This window comes from Chelonia mydas, chromosome 8, assembly GCF_015237465.2.
Source record: "Chelonia mydas isolate rCheMyd1 chromosome 8, rCheMyd1.pri.v2, whole genome shotgun sequence".
Lineage (NCBI taxonomy): Eukaryota > Metazoa > Chordata > Testudines > Cheloniidae > Chelonia > Chelonia mydas.
This window is the reverse complement of record NC_057854.1, coordinates 102,271,203-102,286,860: the sequence shown is the minus strand read 5'-3', so window position 1 is coordinate 102,286,860 and position 15,658 is coordinate 102,271,203. Positions and strand designations below refer to the sequence as shown.

General features: G+C 47.6%; 2 protein-coding genes across 13 annotated transcripts in view; one reads left to right on the top strand and one right to left on the bottom strand.

Moving 5' to 3' along the window:
* Positions 1 to 7,590, bottom strand: part of GPBP1L1 (GC-rich promoter binding protein 1 like 1) — a 51,516-nt gene extending 43,926 nt beyond the window's left edge. For 2 of the 11 annotated variants that reach the window (XM_043521135.1, XM_043521140.1), the window contains exon 1: positions 7,128 to 7,247. The gene's annotated coding sequence lies outside the window, so the exon portion shown is untranslated. Of the gene's footprint in view, positions 1 to 7,127 lie in introns of all 11 variants that reach the window. The other 9 variants (XM_037906311.2, XM_043521139.1, XM_043521134.1 and 6 more) reach the window with 9 other exon arrangements.
* A 1,418-nt stretch (positions 7,591 to 9,008) lies between these two features.
* On the top strand, positions 9,009 to 12,916 carry TMEM69 (transmembrane protein 69). Of its 2 annotated transcripts, none has more exons than XM_037906312.2 (3): positions 9,009 to 9,324; positions 10,298 to 10,362; positions 11,771 to 12,916. In XM_037906312.2, the coding sequence occupies exons 1-3, from the start codon at positions 9,009 to 9,011 to the stop codon at positions 12,494 to 12,496; spliced, it is 1,107 nt and encodes a 368-aa protein (XP_037762240.1). In that variant the 3' UTR covers positions 12,497 to 12,916. The 2 variants fall into 2 exon arrangements, with proteins under 2 accessions (XP_037762240.1, XP_037762241.1); XM_037906313.2 differs by having other exon boundaries at positions 9,174 to 9,320.
* The last annotated feature ends 2,742 nt before the right edge of the window (positions 12,917 to 15,658 follow it).

The window sequence follows — 15,658 nt, the reverse complement described above, 5'->3', positions numbered from 1 at the left end:
TGAAATCTGCCTTTCTGAAGTCCAATGTCCTTGTTTTGCTGTTCTTGTCTCCTCCTTTCCTTAGGATCTTGAATTCTATCAAATCATGATCACTTCCTCCTAAGTTCCTGACCATCTTTATGTTCATATTCATCCCTGTTTGTCAACACTAAATCCAAAATAGACAATCTCCTTGGTGTTTCCACAACTTCCTAAATCAAAAAGTTGTCTCGTACACATGCTAAGAACTTGCAGGACACATTATGTTTTGCTGTAACAGTCGTCCAAAAGATATCAGGGAAGCTAAAATCCCCTCATTAGTACTAGCTCATGTGAGAGATTTAATTTATGAACAGTTCGGTTGATCACAGGGAGGAACAGACTCCAGCTCAACCTCTTATCTATATTGTCTTTGCAGACAGCCTTTTTTAGTTATTGAATCAAGTCTATTCGTAAGATTTTTGTTTCAACATATTAGATTTAAAAAAATCACATTTATTTTAATTCCTCACCCTCAAGCATTAATACCACATGTATTCATAAGAATGTTTCCCCTCTTCTATTAAGCACAGCTAACGGACCTGAGATCCATCCAGTGTATTCAGCAAGGTAATGGATTAAACCTGGAATCCAATCTGTCTTGAGGCAAAAAAGTTTGCTACCAGTATTTTCCAGTCTCAACAGGAAAATCAAAAGACCATGCAGAGTACCTACCTCCCTGCTATACCCCTCTAAAAAGTTTACCACTGAAACACCCCTCCCCCTTTCATGCTGCTCTATTTGAGTTGAAAAGCTGCTGTATACCAATCAATCATACTTGGCCACATACACATTTGTAACCTTTGTTTTTATATAAAGTAATGTAACCACAAACTTAACCTCAGTTTTGTATATATTACAGGCCTTACTACAAAAGACATGACTAGTACAACCAGAGATATTGAGGCAACATGTAGGCATTTGAGTGGAAACAAGCCAATACTCATGAAACTTTAATTAGCTTGTTGCTAGTTGTCTGTATTTTAAACCACATGAAACACAGTCCAGGCCAAAAAGACAACTTTTCGTTTCAGTTGAAATTAGCTTAATCGTCTAGCCACACCTTCAATCCACCTTCCCTGATGAGCTACTGGTGCCAATATTGCTTCTGTATTTGCAAAACAACCTTGTTTCCCAATGTTGAACTCTACCATAAGCTTTTTCATTAGATTTTATTTCTTACAAGAGCACAGGACAGCGGATGCAGATGTCCTGGAAAGATCTGTACACTGACACGGACCACAAGGCCTGTGGTATTGTACCACAAAGACCATAATGTAAAACTGCCAGTACTACTTGCCTCCCCCCCCCACAAACTTTACCATATGACTAGACCTCACAAACCAACGATCAGAATACCAGACACACATCAATTAAATAAAGCAGCGTGTCCAACAATTTAAAAGTAGGGACACCTAAGAGCCAGAAATTTTTTTTTAAGTTTTTGTCAATTTGAGAGATTTTTTTTTAAATTAACTATAAAAATAAATTTCTGATGAAAAGCAATAAACCAGCTATTTAAAAAAATCAATCATATAGCAAATATAACGAGTTGGGAAGCATTGTACACAGGGACTAAAAAGCCCTACGAAAAAGTAGCTACCCACCTACTTGTTTTGGGGGTTTCACCCTCTAAAATACCTCAACACAATAAAAGTTTTGAAGCTGCTTGTGGAAAAACTCTTCCAACAATTCTAGTTTGCAAAGCCTCCAAAATGCCTTGTACCTCCAAAAGTAATACTACAAGTTCTCTGTTCAGTCCCAGAGGAAGATGCATCAAGCTCCCTAAAGATCTAAAACAGTTATTATTCCATGTTACTTAACAGTTTGCTGGATTTTATGTTTTAAATTCAAATTACTTTTCAAAAACATGTAACCTTTGTTTGTACTTGAAAGCCACAGATAATGTAACATTTTAAAAACCACATATCTCCATAGTTAAACATTCAGCACCACCACAAAACTAAGTTTGAGTTTAAGTGCATTGTTTTAATAATCAGCGTTCTAGCATCATGGATGTGCTTATATTTAAGTAGTATTGTGTCTGAGACTACAAGATGCTCAACACAGAGACCAAGTTTTCCATTATAGTCTCTAAAAAAAACCTGAGTATTGTCATTCTTCAGTAAATAATTGTTAAAGAAATTAACTTACTTGGAAAAAATCCATACATTTCAACTGAACCATACAGCTCGAGTCACATAAAATTCATTATAAAAGCGTATCTGTGTGTACACACACACTTCTTGTCCAACATTTATTCCTTATAAGAAAGGAAAACCACCTACTGTGATACCATTTGCAATTGTTATACCATCAAAACATCTCAAAGAAGCCTGAGAGGAACAGTAGAGCTGACGCTGTACCACAGCTGAAGAGGTTCAATGTGAAAGCTCTTTTAAAATAGGCCATTCTCAAGTAATTAAATTACTAACAGGAGTCACCAGATTTATTATTTTACCCCCATCACACACACTTAAAAACCACCAGACTTAAATTCTCCAAACTCCTTTTTACCCTTGCACTGGAATTATCTTGCCTTAAAAAACCCCTCAACTCTGAACAAACACCTACAGCCCATTTATCACCTCGTGCATTCATTTTTCAATCAGCTCCATATTTACTCAAAAACATTACTTATAAAAGACTTAATTTAAACCTCTTAGGCCTCATCTAAGTTAGATAACTGAATTGTTACGAATAATGGCTTTCAGCATCAGCCTTCCTGAACCAGTATTAAACTGCTGAAGCCTTACCAGAGGCAAGACAAAAGCATTTTGATACTGTTTCAGGAAGTAAGCTTTATAATTGTCCAGAATGGTGTTTAAACTTTTTTAATACTGTTTCGGAACTTTTGCTAACGACTCTTCTCTGCAAAAAGAAAAGAAGTACTTGTGGCACCTTAGAGACTAATCAATTTATTTGAGCATAAGCTTTCGTGAGCTACAGCTCACTTCATCGGATGCATAACCATGGTGGAAACACTTGTCAAACAGGATTAGGACTACAAAGCAGGGCAGACACTAAAAGGTGAGGCCCCGTTTTCCTTCAAGTAACTGTAGTAATAAACAGTTTCTGAGAAGATTTTTCAAAGCTCTCACTGCAGCAACAACTGTTTTCACTACTTGCAATGCTGGGGGCAGGGAGAAGGAGAAGAGACACTTCTCTGAAGCCAGGGCTGTTTCTTCCCCTTACATTACTCTGGAAGGAATTACTGCACTATACCTGTTCCTCTTTTGGATCAGGCCCTGGGATTTTGGAATACCAGGTCCCCAGGCCACAGCAGCATAAACAACCTTTTACTGGAACACGAGCCTTATTCACTCATGAGGTAATACTTTCTCTCTTAACACCTGAACCACACACAACCTCTTCATAGTCAACTAGCATTTTTAGGAGCATGTGCAACTCTAACACAGCTCATCTCTTCAGTTCTCTTTTCTGTCTTCTCATCTCAAATATTTTTGCATTGTTTCCCCACATCTTTTTGCTCTCACTCCCAACTTCACTAGTCTTTAGAAAACAAAATTATGCCAGCAATATTAAGTTAACTGCAACTTTACTGGGGAGAGGGGACCTACACTGCCATGTTCATATAAAAAGGAGTTTGAGGAAATTGACAATTTATTTCAGACTACACTTATATCACTATTTGATCATTAGAACTTGCCTACACACAAACTTGCACTGAGGTGACTAATGGTCATTTTAAAACAGATTTAGACTGATGCAAGTGCCTGTATGGACAGTCTTAAGTCAGTTTAAAAGCTGCTTATAGTCAACTTAGTTTGAGTAGTTTCCTTTCAGATTTAAGCTAAATACAAGCCATTTTTAAAAACCCATTTAAGAAGATCCATGCAGGGGCTTGCCCAAATTTAAACTTGTTTAAAAAACTTTAGTTACATCATGATAACAACCTTTCAACACAAGGCATTTTTCAATCCCTGCTGTGAAAGTCATTAATATTCTAATCTTCCTACAGCCTTTATCCCACAAGAACACAGTCACGCAAAATTCACACTGAAAATTAAATATTTTCTACAACATTTAAAGGAAAATGACTAACCAAAGGCAACTGAAGTTGCTATCTTGTAGATGCTGGAAAAAAACTTTTTTTAATCTATTTTTAATCCACACACTGTTTTACTTTAAAGTAGTAAATATAATTAAAAACACAATTGCAATAAAATATCACCCTGTAGTCCCTTTAGAAATTGCTATACAAACTCATTTCCTACTAGTAAAGTAGTTTACAAAGCAAAGCATATGTAACATCAGTATTAGAATACTACTTTCCTTCTTCAAAAACCACAAAAGCATTTAATAAAAAAACCTAGAAAAACAGCAGAAATAACTAGAAAGCATCAAAAATTATAAATCAAAATTTAGTTCACCTGGCTTATTAGCAAACAGGTTTCATTTTTAACTCCGAATTTTTTTTAAAAAGTCACCTCTCTCTGCATCACTAATTTTACATTAGTGATTTTAGAGCCAAATTTATACTTCTAACCAGCTGAAACTTAGTATTCTCTAATGTACAGCAAATAAAATGCTGAGACTTTGCTATGATAAAGATAGCTTTATACTGCAATTATATCTCATTTTGAGTCTCACATCTGAGCCTCAGGTGTTTGAGCTCTGAGAACTGGGTATGTGCACCAATAATCATTGTTTCTCACTGAAGTTGATTAGTGTAATAAACACCAAAACACCACTTTTAAACTGGAAATTATAATGGCAAAATGTTTTCAGTTTTCATTAGACTTGACACTTCCTTTCTATACTTAAATTTTTATTCACATTGCAACCATCCAGGGAGTGTACAAAAAGGCACTGACCTATTTCATGACAGGACAATGTTTGAAACAATATTAATTTCTGCTGGCTTCAAATAGCACCAAGGGAACCCCGAGTGCCTAATGGTGAGAAACATGAAAGGCAAACTTTGCCTGCAGAATATAAACCATCAAGTCCAGGAGGCTCCTGGAAACTTTCAAGGTAAACAAAAACTTTGTTGGGAGTTATTGCATATCTTCTTATATCAAACAAGGAGGCTCCTACAGCTACTTCGCTCTCCTGCAAGTGAGAGCTGCTTGTTACACTAGAATTAGCCCTCCCTCTCCCCAAGCAGTCATTTTTTCAAGAATCTATAAGACAGCCTGCTTGTCCCAGATCAGCCCCCTCTCCAAACGCTCACACTTACAGTGTTTTCAAAAGAAAGAGAAAACAGCGTCAATCTACTCACTATCCAGCCCCCCTCGCCCCTCCGTCCTTTCCCAGGGCTTCCCCACAGCCCCGACGGCCACCACAATTCCTACCTCCCACAGGACAATCCAGGCCAGATATCCCATTCCTGCCCCTACCATCCCCCGGCCAAGAGCCTCCACTGCAATACTGCTCCCCTCGCCCGAACCCCCCTCTCCCTGGCTGCGCCCTCAGCCTTTCTAAAAGCCCACGGTGTCCCCCCTCTCGTACAGCCCCCCCTTACACTCTGGCCCCGAGCCCTGCCCCCCCCCCCGCCTACTCCCCCCTACGGCCCCGAGCCCTGCCCCCCCCCCGCCGGCCTACTCCCCCGTACGGCCCCGAGCCCTGCCCCCCCCGGCCTACTCCCCCCCGTACGGCCCCGAGCCCTGCCCCCCCCCGGCCTACTCCCCCCCGTACGGCCCCGAGCCCTGCCCCCCCCCGGCCTACTCCCCCCCGTACGGCCCCGAGCCCTGCCCTCCCCCGGCCTACTCCCCCGAGCCCTGCCCCCCCCCCCCCGGCCTACTCTCCCGTACGGCCCCGAGCCCTGCCCCTTTGCACTCCGGCCCCAAGCCTTGCCCCCCCTCCGCCTATTCCCCCGTACGGCCCCGAGCCCTGCCTCCCCCCCCGGGCCTACTCCCCCGGACGGCCCCGAGTCCTGCCGCCCCCCCCCCCCGGGCCTACTCCCCCGGACGGCCCCGAGCTCTGCCGCCCCCCCCCCGGCCTACTCCCCCGGACGGCCCCGAGCTCTGCCGCCCCCCCCCCCCGGCCTACTCCCCCGGACGGCCCCGAGCTCTGCCGCCCCCCCCCCCCCGGCCTACTCCCCCGGACGGCCCCGCGCTCTGCCGCCCCCCCCCCCCCCGGCCTACTCCCCCGGACGGCCCCGAGCTCTGCCGCCCCCCCACCCCGGCCTACTCCCCCGGACGGCCCCGAGCTCTGCCGCCCCCCCCCCCCGGCCTACTCCCCCGGACGGCCCCGAGCCCTGCCCTGCCCCCCCCCCCGGCCTACTCCCCCGGACGGCCCCGAGCCCTGCCCTGCCCCCCCCCCCGGCCTACTCCCCCGGACGGCCCCGAGCTCTGCCGCCCCCCCACCCCGGCCTACTCCCCCGGACGGCCCCGAGCTCTGCCGCCCCCCCCCCCCCGGCCTACTCCCCCGGACGGCCCCGAGCCCTGCCGCCCGCCCCCCGGCCTACTCCCCCGGACGGCCCCGAGCCCTGCCGCCCGCCCCCCGGCCTACTCCCCCGGACGGCCCCGCGCCCTGCCGCCCCCCCCCCGGCCTACTCCCCCGGACGGCCCCGAGCCCTGCCGCCCCCCCCCCCGGCCTACTCCCCCGGACGGCCCCGAGCCCTGCCGCCCCCCCCCGGCCTACTCCCCCGGACGGCCCCGAGCCCTGCCGCCCCCCCCCCGGCCTACTCCCCCGGACGGCCCCGAGCCCTGCCGCCCCCCCCCCCGGCCTACTCCCCCGGACGGCCCCGAGTCCTGCCGCCTCCCCCCCCGGACGGCCCCGAGTCCTGCCGCCCCCCCCCCGGCCTACTCCCCCGGACGGCCCCGAGCCCTGCCACCCCCCCCCCCCGGCCTACTCCCCCGGACGGCCCCGAGCCCTGCCGCCCGCCCCCCCCGGCCTACTCCCCCGGACGGCCCCGAGCCCTGCCGCCCGCCCCCCCCGGCCTACTCCCCCGGACGGCCCCGAGCCCTGCCCCATCAGCGCTGAGGCAGCAGGGCCCCGAGCCCGCAGCACAGGCCGGGCTCGCTGGGAGCCTCCCGGGACCGGACCGGCGGTTCCCGGTTCGGTGTCGGGGCTGGCTGCCACCCGCAGCCCTGGCTGGGCCCTCACGGAGAGGCCCGTCCCCCGCGGGGCCCCGCACTCACCGGCCAGGCCCCCTCGCTGCCTCCCGCGGCCCCACAACCATAACAAAGCTCTGCCCAAAATGGCTGCCCGGCCCTGCCCGGCCGGGGGCCGGAGGGGGAGGGGCTGGCGCGCGGGGGACACACCCACCTGGCGCGCTCTGGCCGCGCGCCTCGCTCGGCCCGGCGCGGGGGCTCCCACGCGGGACGCTCCCGGGGGTGAGGGTGGGCGTTACGGCGCGAGGCTGGCGCGTGCTCTCCGGACGGGCGCGCGCGCGTGCGCTCGCTCCCTCGCGCGAATACGGCTCTCTCCAGCGTCTCCCTCGGCCACTCCGTGCGCGCGCCCGTCCGTGCTGCCTCGACACCTCCCCCACCCCCGCCCGAACTTCTCCAGGCGGCTCGCGCGCCCGCTCTGTTTGTGTCTGTCACGCTGGGGGACGGGCCGAGCAGATTGCTCCCCCCCACGCGAGACTCCAAGTTCCAGGATGCACTGCGACACCTGCCTCACCCTTTGTGAGGGGGGCCGCGGCCGCCGTGCATGCTGGGATTTGTAGTCCCCGCCCTGCTGCGGCCGCCACCTTCCCCTTAAAGTGGAAGGCACAGCCTCTCTGCAAGGGAGCAAAGTACTTTGTAATCCTAGAAAGCCAGCATCCGCCCCTCCTCTCCGGCAGGCTGAGGCTTCGAGTACAAACCAATCCTTCCTGTTCAACAGAGATTTCCTGAATGAGCCAGGGAGGCAGCAGCACTGTAACACGTAGCAGAAATAATTGGGGAAGGCACCGCAATGGCTTTACATTCAACCGGGGAAGCTTCGCAGTCAACCCAGAAGCAGAGAAATTATGCCCCAGAGACACTTCCAGCAAAATGCAGCTGCAGGGCAAGAGGGAGGATTCCTCAGCTGCTGGAATAATGCTGAGTGCTATTTCCCTCTCACCTGTTCTGCAAACTTTAGCTGACCTTCACAGAAACCACGGGAGAGGGATCAGGCCCAGCAAGGAATAGACATTCAGCATAACTGTTGCAGAAAAAGAGACAGAAAAGTGACCTCACAATTGGTGGCAGCTCCCATTGCCAGCCTTGAAAGAGGCATAAATACAAGACACACAAATAAATTAACTTGAAGAAGAGTTTGGTGTGGCTGGAAAGCTTGTCTCTCTCACCAACAGAAGTTGGTCCAATAAAAGATACCATCCCACCGACTTTATCTTTCAAATAAGTTAACTAGTTGGTCAATTTTCAGCGTAACAGCTGTGTTAGTCTGTATTCGCAAAAAGAACAGGAGGACTTGTGGCACCTTAGAGACTAACCAATTTATTTCAGCATGAGCTTTCGTGAACTACAGCTCACTTCATTGGATGCTGAGCTGTAGCTCACGAAAGCTTATGCTCAAATAAATTGGTTAGTCTCTAAGGTGCCACAAGTCCTCCTTTTCGTTAGTCAATGTCTGGGTAGCACTTTGAACATGTAAAGCATGTGTGCTAATTGTTACTGTGGCTACACCGCTAGGATGGTGCTTGCGAACTAAATGCTCAATGCTTTCTGATTACTCAGAACCGCTTGCAGTTTTCAGTTAAATAAATGAGAGTGGAGAACTGGGGTGTCAGCTTGGGCAGCACCCTCCACACCAGTCCAGGCTCTGATCCTGCACCCATGCAAATGCTTTATCCAGGCTCTTGGGGTTTTGTTTTTGTTTGTTTGTTTGTTTGTTTGTTTGGGGGAGGGGGGGCGGTTTCTGACTCATACTTTTTGACGGTTTGGCAGTACTGGTGGCCTGCATGCAATCACTGGAAATACTTACATTACCTAAGTGATGCTCAGCATAACCTGTCTGGAATCAGGCCTTTTCCATCAGTGAGATACATTGTTGTTGTTGTTTTAAGGTAAATTCTCCGCCCTTTAGAACTGATGCCTTTTAACCCTGTCGCTCCCACCCTCTTAACGGTGGAAAAACTCAGGGCAAGGCGAGCTTTTTGTAACGCCAGAGAACTGAAACGACAAGCCCCCCCCGCCCGCTTTGAACAGAAAGTCCGGGGAGCCGGCCCCGCTCTTGCGCGGCCGGGGCGGAACCAGAGCGCCTGGCCCACGGTCGGGGCTGGGGCTCTGCGCCCGGCGCACACGGGAAGCCTTGGTCCTTCTGCCGGATGCTGCCGCCCTTCCCAGCCCTGCTCGGGAAGCTGGTTGCTGCCGGGGGTGGCCGTGCTCCTTGCCGTTCCCTCGGTGGGTGAGTGCGTGATCCCGGGGAGGCGGTGGCGGCTGCTGGGCTCCCCTCGGGAGTAGGGGTTGATTTCCTGGAACTCCCTGCAGGGCGAGGGGGCACGAGTGGGGGCGCTTGCACGGCAGCTAGTGCCCGGGAACTGATCCAGGCTGCGGCCCCTGGCGACACTCAGACCGCCAGTGCCTAGTCTTGTTAATTACAGCAGAGCAGGGGGCTTCCCGCCTCTGCCACAGACTCCCTCTGGGCAAATGACTTAGTCTCCCCCACAGGTCCCCATGATCCTTCCTTTTGGCTGGGCTGGTTATTTAGATTGTAAACTCTTCATTTTACAACGGGGTCCCCAGACTTGGGTGGGGCTTCCAGATGCTTCTGTAATGCGCAGTGGACCCATTTAAAATGTGTATTTGTAATCACAGTAATCTTCTCTAGGTTTTCTTTTCTCTTCTAAAGAACAGTGGTAATATTACCTAGAAACTTCCAACCTTTAGAGGAGTTTTTTTTGGTAGGATTAGTGGATTCAATTTGGGGCTGGGAGATGGAATTTTAATTCCAACTCTACCATCAAGGTGACTTGGCAAACCATGTATACTGTGTCAGTTTCCCCATCTGTAAAATGGAGCTATTTACCTACTTCATAGGCACTTTGAGATACAGTTAAGCCCTGATCTGGCAATAAAATGCATTACAAGTTAATGACCTTAGCTTGTAAAGTGACTTGAAAACAAAATGCCCTGTAAAAGTTCAATATAATTATTTGGTTACAGGAGTACAGTAGATAAACATGTTATTAGCTGTACAATGACAAAATCCAAGATGCATGGTCCTGATCTGCTTCCTTTTACTTATAAAACAAAATGGGCAATAGGGAAAACAAATTGTTGTCATAACTTATACTAAGACATATTCTAAACTTGGATATTCTACCTAGTATAGACTGTCACTAAGTTGATTCTCTTAACATTTTTTCTTCATCCCTTAGGGTCTTCTGCTAAGGCAAATATGTTTCACCTTGTACAGCGATGTTGTTCCCACATACCTTTAAAAGTAAGTTTCTAATGTGTTATCTACTTTATCCTGAAATAGCTTTCAAAACAAAACAGAAGGCAAAGCATCTTGGGTATAAAACACAGTTGGCTCACAGTTTACAACAGACTGAGGTTTCATTTTATCATATTTATTTTTTTCCAAAGGAACTTTTCTAATGTTTAAAGTGTATAGAATTGTAAACCCATTTTTTCCCTGATTCTTGCCTGGCATCATCGAACCGCAACTCAGCCACATAGCTTGATCAGTAAGCCTGCTGCTGTGCAGGCTTACTGATATGTTTTGTTGCTGGTATTTGATAGCTGTTAAAATTAAAGAGCCAAATCCTCCCTTCAGTTCTGTCTCTATAACCATGCTGAAATCAGTGGGGTTTCATGGGTGTAACTATGGACAGAACTTAAGTGTACAGTCTGGATCACATATGCACCACAAAATTCCTCTTCACTGAAACAGTTATAACATTAGGCATGCATCCAGTGAAGTGAGCTGTAGCTCACGAAAGCTTATACTCAAATAAATTTGTTAGTCTCTAAGGTGCCACAAGTACTCCTTTTCTTTTTGCGGATACAGACTAACACAGCTGCTACTCTGAAACCTAACATCATGGTGATGATACAGTCTCCACACTCTCAGGTCACCATCTGCAAAGTATTTTTTAAAAGTTCTGTAGCTGCTCTCTTTTGATTGAATATGAAGAAGGCAAAAAGGCATTGTGCTTTTTCCTCAGCAACTTCAGGAATGTCAATTTTTGCAAGAGGGCCTCCGGGCAATCACAGGGATGTTTATTGTGAGCTCTAGCACCTTAATTGTTAAGGTGAAGGTGCTTAATCTTTAACACAGACTTTCTTTATCCAAAATCTTAGTCAATTAAACTTGAGGTGTTTCAAAACAAGTTTTTAAAGTGACTAACAATCCTTTTCCCTTTCACTTACTCTCTGTTCTGTTGGCTGTAATGATATCATTGCACTTGTTCCCTACTCATCATAGAAACTTCTACTCTAAGGAGGGCTTGAATTTCTAGTGTGAAAAACACAAGCAAGGAAAGTAGTTGGAGGAAACTTTTCAGGCCTTCTTTATTCACCCTAAAGCAGCAAAAAGAACACAAGCGCAGATAGTCTCTTCACAGGTCACTGCCATGTCAGAAACAGGGGAGGAAGGCAGCAATTTTTGTAACCTCTGTGTAATGCTTTCCACTGTTTGTGTTGGAATGTAGTGAAACAGCCAACTTCTTATAAAACCAGCAGTGCTCTTTACGTGAAGGGGGAAAAAAAATCTTTATAAACATTCTAAATACATACAAAACAGTAGATTTCCACAGCTAGGCTTAGTTTTATGCAGGGTATAACTAATCAACTCTCCAGGCTAACAAGTGCTTGTCAGATACTCCTAATATGTTTTGTAATTGCAGCTCCAGAAGTTGACCCTTCACAGACTACTACAGTATGGAACGAATAAGACAATTTGTTCTTCTCCTCTCAGTATCCCTCTGCAGAAAGTTCTTTCCCGTCCGTTGAGATCTCAGCTCCTCACCAAGGCCTCAGCCTGTGTAACCAAGGCCCAGGGATTCCATTGCTCCCTCCGCTGCTTAAAGAAAAAGAAACCAGAAGAACCTGAACCCCAACTGGGGCTTCTGCGCCATGATATGAGGTCACTAAAGGACTCACCAAAGCCTGCCTTTTACCTGGGCCTTGCAGGGTTGATTCCATTTGTTTCAGTGCCACTGATAATGGCTATCCAACAGACCTACTACACTGAGCTGGCATTTGCTCAAATTACATATGGGGCCACTATAGTCTCTTTTCTAGGAGGAGTCAGGTGGGGATTTGCTCTCCCAGAAAATAGCCCAGCCAATCCGGATTGGATGAACTTGGGGAACAGTATAGTTCCCCCTTTATTAGCCTGGTTTGCCATACTTTTTAAAGATGACTTCACTCAAGCTGCAATCATGGTGATAATTGGTTTAGGGGTAGCATTACATTATGACCTTGCTGTTCTTCCTACTTATCCCAGCTGGTTTAAAGCCCTCAGGGTATTACTAACAGTGGTGGCAGTATTTTCATTGGTAGCCACCTTGGGACTTATGGATGTTTATCCAGAGAAGCAGCTAAGGAACAGTGCAAGTAAAAGTAAATGAAAGTGAAACATCATAAACCAACAGACAAGAGATTTTTTTTTCTTTTTCTGTCAAGCCACTGCAGAGTTTTGTATGAAGTTCTAATGGGAGTAAACGAAACTGCTTAGCTTCTCCATGCTTGCAGAACTAGAGCCATGAGTGGAAATCAGAAAACAGGAGCTTGCAAGACGCTTACTTTGGGAGCAACCAGTTTCCAAGCAAGTTGAGCAGAGGATTTATATATACACATTATTCACTTTCTTTAGATTGTTTTCAAGACAGGTATGCATCTTCCCTTATTTGTACAGCAAGAGCCCAATCCTGACAGATCTTTGGGTACTACTGTAATATATGTTTAAACGTTTGGGGGTAGATTAAACTCCTTGTGTACTATGAAGAATAATCATTAAAACACGCATGGGTCAAGAGGCTTAATTATAAGGTGTGCCAAGTTCTGCAATGGAAGGAATAAGGTCATAGCTTTTGTAAATGTTAGAAGCCTTTTAGCTGAAAACCATGGGATGAACGCACTTCCTGTTCCCACTGAAAATGGAACAATTACTGCATTATACTTAAGTTTGTAGACAATTGGAAGATTCATGATGTACAAGGTTATTATATGTACAGCTGCTTTTTTTTTTTTTTTTTTTTTTTTTTTTTTTTTTGGTAATGCTGTTTGTAAATACCACACCTACACCACCTCAGGACAAGATTCTTCCCTGACCCAAATTCTACTGACGAGAAAATATACACTAAACATGGTAAATGATTTAAGAGTTGGTCACTAAACAACACGTACAGGTAAGGTTGGTTTGTCATGTCAAGCTTGAGATCAGTGTTTATCTAAAGCAGGGGTCTCAAACACGCAGCCCGCGGGGTTATTTTCTGTGACCTACCAGCTCCCCGCAGCACCCCACCCCCTCAGCATTTACCTACAGCAGCTCCAGCCCGCGCCACTCCAGGAAGCGGCCAGGACCTGGGAGCGCGGAACACTGGTCTGTGTGTTGCCCTGGCCAGCCCTCCAGGTACCTCCCCTGAAGCTCCCATTGGCTGCAGTTCCCCGTTCCTGGCCAATAGGAGCTGTGGGGGGCGGTGCCTGGAGGCGTGGCCAGGGCAACACACAGACCCCTGTGCCTCCCACCCCAGCCCCTGGCCACTTCCCAGAGCAGCAGGGGGTAGGGCAGGCAGGCAAGGAGCCTGCCCTGCCCTGCCCGCCCCCCGGTGCGCACCGGGCCAGACCCACCCCCCGAATGCCTCCTGCAGCTGAACCCCCTGCCCTGAGCCCCCTCCTGCACCCTGCCCTGAGCCCCCTGATGCACCCCAGCCCCCTGCCTTGAGCTCCCTTCCACACCCTGCACCTCTCCTGCACCCCCTGGGGGTTGGAATGGGGACAGGGAAGAGGTGGGGTCTCATGGAAGGGGTGGAGTGGGGGCAGTCAGTTGTGCGGCCCCTGGGCCAATGTACTAGTCCTCATGGTCATTTGAGTTTGAGACCCCTGATCTAAAGCGTGTCTGAGACTCTAAGAGCACCCCAACTCCAAACAGCACACTGTCATGATATTTATGCAAAAGATGGCATGTAATATATCTTTAGAAAACTAATAACTCACTCATCATTAATATTCTTGCGTCATTAATATGTATGGTCAACCCCAAGAGAACTTTACAGCTATTTCCAGCATATGTGACTAAAATGTATTTAAACCTGGTATGGTGGAGCAGTTCATAAACAAATTTTCTCCAGCCAAAGAAAAGAGGCCCATGCCTTAAACCAGGTGTGGCCAAATTCATTGAGCTATTTATTTGTATCAGAGGTTGCAGGAAGAGATCACTTGCATTATAAAAATCACCAGCAGGGGAAAAGACAGCATGGTGTCCCCACCCAGCAAGTAAAAGGAACTTGATCTGGGGAGGAGTTTCGGCAGAATACAGTTCAGAGGTTTACTGGACTACAAAGAGGGGGGGAGTGAACCCCTAAGTTATCCTTCACCCAAGGAAACAAAAGAGCCATGAGCATAGCCATGAGTATAAAATAAGGACTTCAGTTAGGATAAATCATGTCACTCTTCCATTAACAGTAGAACATTATGAACTACTACTAGCCCCTGGCAGGAGGTGTGATGTTATGGGGGTTCACCTAGACCAGGAAGGGGTTCTGTCAGCGCCTTCCCTGTAACTATGGTTGCTTCCAGGCTGTGCAGCACAGTGCCCTCACACCACAAAGCCCTCACGCTGGCATCTTGCAGGGTGACACTAAGAGCTCCTCCTGTTCTGAGTCTCCCCAAAACCACCTCCCCGGCAGCAGCCAGATCCGCTCACTGGATACTCACACATGTTAAATTTACTGCCTCCAAAGAGGCAGAGCACACACAAGCCTGTTAATTTTGCTGAGGACTTCAGTTCAATACACAGCACTGAGATAATTAACTTACTCTCATTTTATTGCAAAACTAACAAAGAACAGAGATTTAACAGTTAAAGAACAGAAGAGAGATGGTTACAAGTAAAAATCAAAACATGCTTTCTAGTGGCTAAAACTCAATTTCAACAAGTTACACTCTAAGATTTCTCACTTATAGTCAGTTCCAGCTACTCTTTGTTTTCAGGCGCAGAGGATCCACTTTTCATGCACTGGAAGGGCACGGCTCCCCCTTTGTGATGGTTGCCAAAATGGCTTTCTGCTTTGGCTTATATTTCCCAAAATCTAATTTTCTTTGTTTCAAGAGCCAGGGAGGCTTCCTGAGCACGTAGGCTCCATCCCTTATTGTGATCATTAAGTGGTCTTCCCTCATGCTCATTTAGGTTGATGGCTTGGTTTACCATATATGTAGATATACTTTTCTTTGTCCTTTCAGGTATTGCCTGGCTTAATTTAATTGGAGACAGGAAAACAGGTGAAACAACATTCCTTTGTCTAGGACAGACTGGGCTTGTGCACTGCTTGCAAAACACTGTTTAAGAATATATTTCCAGCACACATCTCTGATTCTTCATACACCAGCCACACATACATCACGCAATAAAATTAATGAGTGTGTGTTACCGGTTTGCATAAACCACCTTACATAACACCTTTTAGATACAGATTATGACGACAACAGTGTGTAGGGGCCATGTGGGTCATGTTTGATGTGAGTTATGGAATGGTGCCTCCTGCCAGCTGGCATGGCTCACACTAGGCAAC